Source organism: Panthera pardus, unplaced genomic scaffold (assembly GCF_024362965.1).
Source record: "Panthera pardus isolate Hobbes unplaced genomic scaffold, ASM2436296v1 HiC_scaffold_10, whole genome shotgun sequence".
NCBI lineage: Eukaryota > Metazoa > Chordata > Mammalia > Carnivora > Felidae > Panthera > Panthera pardus.
Window position 1 is genome coordinate 27892931 of NW_026526655.1, and position 7314 is coordinate 27900244.

At 37.6% G+C, this 7314-nt stretch overlaps 1 protein-coding gene across 1 annotated transcript in view; it reads right to left on the reverse strand.

Annotated features, from left to right (window-relative positions):
- The window catches only part of PTH2R (parathyroid hormone 2 receptor), an 83876-nt gene that overhangs the window by 53979 nt on the left and 22583 nt on the right, over positions 1 to 7314 (reverse strand). The window contains exon 2 of the mRNA XM_053905413.1: positions 5283 to 5385. Coding sequence (XP_053761388.1) covers positions 5283 to 5385 — 103 coding nt within the window. The remainder of the gene's footprint in view (positions 1 to 5282; positions 5386 to 7314) is intronic.

Genomic DNA, 7314 nt, shown 5'->3' on the forward strand with positions numbered 1-7314 from the left:
GGACCGCTGAAGCAAGAAGAAAAAGAAAATGTCTTCCCTCGCCCACACTGTTCCTATAAAAGAGAACGTTTTCTTGGAAACAGCCTCACTTTGCTCACACAATAAAAGCCCGGCCTTTACATGTCACAAGCAACCCAGGAACCCATCACACTGGCTCCTGCTTCTGGTGCACAGCTTCACCGGCTTCTTTCCACCATTACCTGCATTTTGTTTTCCTTTCTTGTTTAAGCAGAGTGCAATGAATCAGTCTGTTTCATCAACTTTACCCTAAGCACTCTTCTGTATTTTGATAACATTCCACATGGCTTCCCATCCATTCACTTTGTCTTTAACGAGTCATGCATCCTTATTTATCTGGACTGTCCGATCCTTTACTGGATATCTATTGTGCAATCTACATAAATTGGACGTGGACAAACATTTCTTGTGCGTTCCTGTGTTCTGGTAACAAGTTGTCCCTATAAAATGTATGCTGCAATGTCATTTGATATTTTCTGGCAAGAGTTAGCCACATGATGGAATAAGGTCTTACTATAAGTTTAAAATCCAATGACCAGTTTATTCTATAATTATGTAGTTTTTAAACTGCTATGGAGCCAAATCTGCTGACATTTTCTTCATGCTCTAAAGGGGACACTTTTCTAGTTCCCTGCAAGATACTACCCGACACACACACATACCCCCAAAATTCAGAAAACCAACATTCCCCAAAAATAATGTTTCTGTAGATTGTGTTCATCTCTCTGGTGGCCCTTTGACAAAGATAATAATAAATATTCACAAAGGTTGAAAGGATTGGGGAAGCCATGACCTCACAAAGATAATACAGAGAGATCTTAATTAACATCTCCTCTTTGATCATCATTTCACATTTCATGTGAGTAAATACTTTCATTAGTTAGCAAGAAACTAATTAATTGCCTGATGACTCACTTTACAAATTACACCATTAATTACATTCCTCGTAATCTTTTCTGTATGCCAGGACAAACTACTTATTAGTGAAGCTCCTCAAACCGTGATATTTACACAGAACAATCTAAAATTTGGAGACTCCAACTTTGTCTCTTTTCAGTTCTACAGTTACCCATAACACAATATAACCCCACATCTGTGAAATCGAACCAGGACCATTAATATTTTGAGTTTTGTTTTTAACTACTTGAATCGTTTTATAACTAGGTATTTGCATTTACTTTTCCTTTTCTTTCATAGACATGGGAAAATGTTTCCTTTTATTACAAAATTTTTTTCATAAATAAAACAGGGAATATTGCATATATATACATTACCTAGAACTGACCTGTTAATATTTTACCATATTTATTTCATCGAATTTATTTTTTGCTGTGGGCTTTTTAAAGTAAATTGTAGACAGCATAACACCTCACTCCTAAATATTTTGATATGCATCTCTCAACTTTAAGAGAATTTAAAAATGGAAATTTCTTAAATTAGCCAGTGAATTCAAAATGTCATTCTAGTTTTTTACACACAAATTGAAGAAATTTTGAGTCAATTTACATATAATTACACATAATTTTTCACTGAAAAGTAAATCAAAGTTTGACCAGATTTAATTCTATCCTATTTGTATGGGAAAAGGTCTCAAAGAAAGGATCTTTTCTCTTCTGATATTTATTCATCTACATATTTCACATGATTCACACCTTCAGAAATTTTAGATGTTACATAAGTTTATATCCAGATCATTTATTCTTTTTATGTGTCACTCACGTGATATGTCACCAATTCATACTTGCTTGCCTTTGACCATCCTATTCTTTCTGCCAGGAATGTCCTTTTACTCTCCTCCTCTACACATCTAATTCCTGCTCCTTTACTCTTAAAATGAGATGATTATTCCTCCAGGAAGCCTCCTCCATTCATCCCCAGTCAATTAAGATACTTTTTCACTGGTTCTGTAGTTGGGATGCTTCTGTTGTTAAACTCACACACCATACTGAAAGATGTCTACCTCCCTTACTAGGTCATCATCTCATGGGGCAAGGACATCATCATGGGGCAAGGACAGAAACAATTCATTGTTTCCAGTGCTTACTACAGAAGCAATACACGGTAAGCACATAATATATTTCTCAAACTCTTAAAGGGACACTGAAGATAACAATGTTGGACTAGCTAGTCTCCATCTTCCAGCTCAAAATTTCATGAGACTCCATAGAAAATAGCTCATTTAGCCTTGATAGATAATAATCTTTATAAATCCCTTTATGGTGATGTCACTTCTTGTTAGTAGCCCCGCATGTTTGAGATATCAGAATCAGTGTTCTTCACAGGTGGCATGAAAAAATCTCTTTTCTGACACTTTTAGTGTCAGAGAGCTCCTTTCTAGTACAAGGCAACTACAAAGACTAGATTAATACAAAAACTTGCTTTCTTAAAACACAGTTTTGCTAGCTATAAATGAATGGAATAAGGTGCATCTAGGTGGCTCAGTCGGTTAAGCATCCAACTTCGGCTCAGGTCATGATCTCACGGTTTGTGGGTTCGAGCCCTGTGTCCGGGTCTGTGCTGTCAGCTGAGCCTGCTTTGAATTCTGTGTCTCCCTCTCTCTCTGCCCCTCCCCCACTTGCAGTCTGCCTCTCTCTGTCTCTCAAAAATAAATAAATGTCAAAAATATATATAAATGAATGGAATAACACTGAGGCTAGAAATTATTCCATAGGCTCAGCAGGCAATGCATTTGGGGCTTTACCCTGCAGGCCTCTACTGATTTGCTGGCTTACAGCTTGGATTATGATTGTGTTCAGGTAACAAAAGATGAGCCTGAAGCCTGATGTATTCAAAAAATTGAACAGAAAACCCCTGTATAACAGGATCCCCCCACCCCAAAAAAATGACCCCTTTAGTGAAGGAACAAGAAACAAAGCTTTCCTTCAGAAAGAGATTGGCTTGTTTCACTCCTGGCTCCATTTAGAATTCAAATAGAAAACTATAATAATAATAAAAAAAAAAAAAGAATAGAAAACTATAGAAAAAAAATCTTTGAAAATTTCTAACCACAAGCTCACACTCATGTGTAGCCTAAATTTATTTTAAAATAGACGTAGGTAGGTCAATAGGCACCTCACAGAAGCCAACAGAAATTGTCTCTGGAAAAATGTGCTTTAAATGAGGACCTCATGAGTTCTTTATCATAAATCATTGGACACACAGGAAATAAAGCCACCATGTATGATAATACGCATTGACAAACAAAGTCTATGGATATTAGAATTATCAAATGCAGAATATAAAATATGTTTAAGAAAAAAAGAATAAGTTGAAAAGATATTGAGGATAAAAAGACTATCAAAATTAAATATGAAGATTCTAGAATGCGAAAAATGGATAATCAAAATTAACTTAGTAGATGGATTAAACAGCCATTAGACAAAGTTGAACAAAGAGTTAGCACACTGGAAAATATATCTGAAGAAATTCCCAAAATAGCAGTAGAGAAACAAAGAAAAGGTAAATACATAAGACATGAAGACACAAAGAGTAGCATAAGAAGGTCCTACGTTTGTCTAAATAAAGTTCCAGATGGACACAATAGGAGAACAGGGGAGAACAAAGTTTCAAAGACAAAATAGCAAAATATTCCCACCACTGAATAAAGACACAGACCCTCGGACGCTAGAAATCAAATTAATCCACAGGTAGATACAGAATAAAACTGTAGAACATCAAAGTCAACTAGAAGCTCTTAAAAGGAGCCGGAGAGGAAAAACTAACCATCATCAAAGACCAAAAACTGATTTGTCACCAATAACAGTGGAAGCTAGGGGGAAAATGAAATAGTATTCAGGTGCTAAAAGTAAATAATTCTCAACCAAGAGTCACATGTCCAGAAAAAGTGTATCTTTGAAGATTGAGACTGAAATAAACACCTTTTCAGACAAACAAAAACTGAGAGCATTTGCTGCAAGCAAGTTCTAACATAAAGAAATTTTGCAAGACACATCTCAGCTTGAACAAAAATTATAATATACAATTAATATAAAATCATATGACTTTATTAACATAAGATAATATGACAATACGGGGCGCCTGGGTGGCTCAGTCAGTTAAGCAGCCAACTTCAGCTCAGGTCATGATCTCACAGTCTGTGAGTCTGAGTCCCGCATCAGGATTTGTGCCGACAGCTCAGAGCCTGGAGCCTGCTTCAGATTCTGTGTCTCCCTCTTTCTCTGCCCCTCCCCCATTCACACTGTCTCTCTCTCAAAAATAAAATAAAAACATAAAAAAAAGTTTTAAAAATTATATGACAATAGCATACAATCTGGAAGCAATTAAAGTATTTCAAATTGCTTATATTATTCAAGCAGGAGAAGGTATTGATAAACTTTAAACTTTCTTAAATATTTGGAGACTAGAATGAAGTAGATCAAACCAGATATTTCACTATAGGGCATAGCTTTAAAGATATTACCTGCTGCATTCAGAATGTTGGGAATTTAGGGAAGCTCAGTAAACTGCAGCTCCCTTTATTAAAAAAAAAAAAAGACTCTTTAAATATATTCAACTATTAAGGCAAGGCATTTTCCCATATAAAACATTATAGTTTTCCCACTCCTCCAAATATTCCAATAAACAGCTTTTCTCAATGGCCCCAGTGCAAACTATGAGTGACCAACAGGCTGTGAGGACCACCACGAGCCATAGTTCCTGTACAGCTCCAACAATAGAGCAATCCAAGAGCATCAAAGCCACCGCAAGCTCACCTGTAGTGTTGTAGTTCTGTTTTTTCAGTTTCCCACTTGAATTTGGAACTAATTGAGAAATTGCATAAAGAGTCAGGCAGATGGAAATTAAATAATCACCTTATTAAGGAGAAAATATTTTTTGAGAACAGGGCCTAGGTACATATAAAAGGGCCTGCTTGTTTGTTCTTCTGATCTTTATACGTACTACCTAAAACTGCAAGCAATACCCACCGGAACAGAGCCTGCCCCTCCAAGCTTACTAGCTGGTTAAGGGCAGACCAGCATGCATGCTCTCTGCAAGCAAACAGATCCCAAAGAGAGGCCTGAGAAAGAAACCGATGTGCACATGCTCAGAGGCTATTCTGAAATTCAGAAACCAGGCAAGTCACTCCGTCCATTGGAAGGGAAGAGCTTGTAGTGAAGGAGATGAGAAGGACACGATTCTGCTACCACGCCCTTCCACATAGAAACATGCAATGACTGATGAGGAACTCCCTACTACGAACTCCAAAGGGGAATTTGAAGTCTTTGGGAGGACACAAGGAGACACGATGTTTTCAGCACCTTTACCTCCTCCCTGGGGCTGAGCTGTGATGTTGAGCTCACATTGTACTTTAGCTTTCAGGACAAGGACAATCTGCTCCTCCATGGTAATGGTCCCACCAGAATCCAGCTGTAGAAATGAACAAAATACAAACAGAACAGTATTTCCATTACATTTTTTAAGCCATGATATAACCTTTCATTATATACTGATACAGTTGAAAATTAAAGTTTTGATAGCCAGCTATCTGAAATAGTCTTTTATCTGAGTCAAACTTTCTACAAGATATCTTTCATCAGATACATTGATACTGATTCCCACCCTGAAACATGCTTCTAACCTACAGCAAGTGAATAATAAATTCTTCTTGGATGAGTTCACCTAGATTTGGCTTTAGCACCACCAGTAATGGAGAGGAAATTCTACTATTGGAAAACCTTATTTCAATGAAATATATTTTAAATATGACCAAATATTCATAATTGTTCAGATTCTGTTGCTTGGACCACCTGAATCTGATGCATATATAAAATGTAGATCTTTATGCTGCACATCAGACTCAGTGAGTCAGAATTTATTTCTGGAGGTGGTGGACTGGTAATCCTTGTGTTTCCCAGGGACGCTTTGTGGTTCTTGCACTAACTTTAATGGGTTTGACAACCAACATACTTGAAGGTACAAGATAATGGTGAAGATCATTCTATTAGTCAAGTTTCAATCAGAGAAGCAGAACTATAAGAGATTAGGATATACAGAGAAATAAAAGTAAAAATAGAATAGAATAAGTAAGTACTTGTTACAAGGATTTGACTAAACAGTTGTGGGAGGTGACTAAATAGTTTCTAGAAGGCCTTTTTTTTTTTTTTTTTTTTTTTGGTCTGATGCTGGAGCTGGAAATCTGCAGGTCAGGCAGTTAAAAAGAGATGAATATAAAGAGAGGGAGAGAGTAGGAAGAACTTGGAACCATGAGCATGAGCTAAAACCATGAGGACACAGTAGAATGCATGTGAGTTCTCGGGGCCTCCAGCCTTCATGTTGTAGGTGTCCCACAGAAACTGGCATTCTTTATCATGGACCTAAACACACTTAGCCCAGGAATCAGAGAAGTTAAAGAAGAACCCAGGAAAATATGAATCTGCTGCAGGCCTGGCTGCTATCCCCCACAATGAGATGAGCCAATAGAGAGCCAACAATGCATGTGAGATACGAAAGCACCTGCCTTGACCATCTGAGTGTAAAAAACAAAATGGCTGCTGCCTCACTTCTGCCTTCCAACACTCATGAAAGCATGTCTTGTGTGTCACCCTAACCAGAAACATAAAGGGAATGGGGATTCTGGGAAATGCGGTTTAAACAGCTAAGCTGACACATTACAAAGCCACCAAAATCTACCCCTGTCAACTTGGCACCCACACATATCTCTTTAAACCACAATTAATTTCCAGAAAACTCAATAACAAAGTCACACTCCATCTAACATGATACAATTCGTTTGGTACTGAGAGTGATTCCAAAAGAACAGAATTTAAGGAGCAAAAAAATCTGTATTTGTCATCTCTAGCTGTATAACAAATTGACCCAAAACTCTGTGGCTTACAACAAGCATTAACTATCTCACAGCTTGGGATAAACTTAGCTAGGTGGTTTTGGACTCAGTCTCTTATGAGGTTTCAGCCAAGACTTCAGCTACAGATGTGGTTACCTAGACTTGATTGGGACTAGAGGATCCACTGCCAAGGTGGTCCACTCACACAGGTATTGGCAGAGGGCTTAAGTTTCTCAACGGCTGAGAGGAAACATTAGTTCCTCACCCTACGGTTCTCTATGGGTGCTTAAGTGTCTTTACAACATGACAATTGGCTCCCACCAGATGAGTGAGTCCAGAGAGAAAGCAAGGAGAAAGCCACCATGCCTTTTATGATCTACTCTCAGATGTCACTCATGGTTATTCCCATCATATTCCATTAGCTAAAAAGCAAGCCACCAAGTCTCACGCAGGAGGAGAGGAATTAATCTGTACCTTTTAAAGGGAGGTGTCAAAAAATGTATAAATGTATC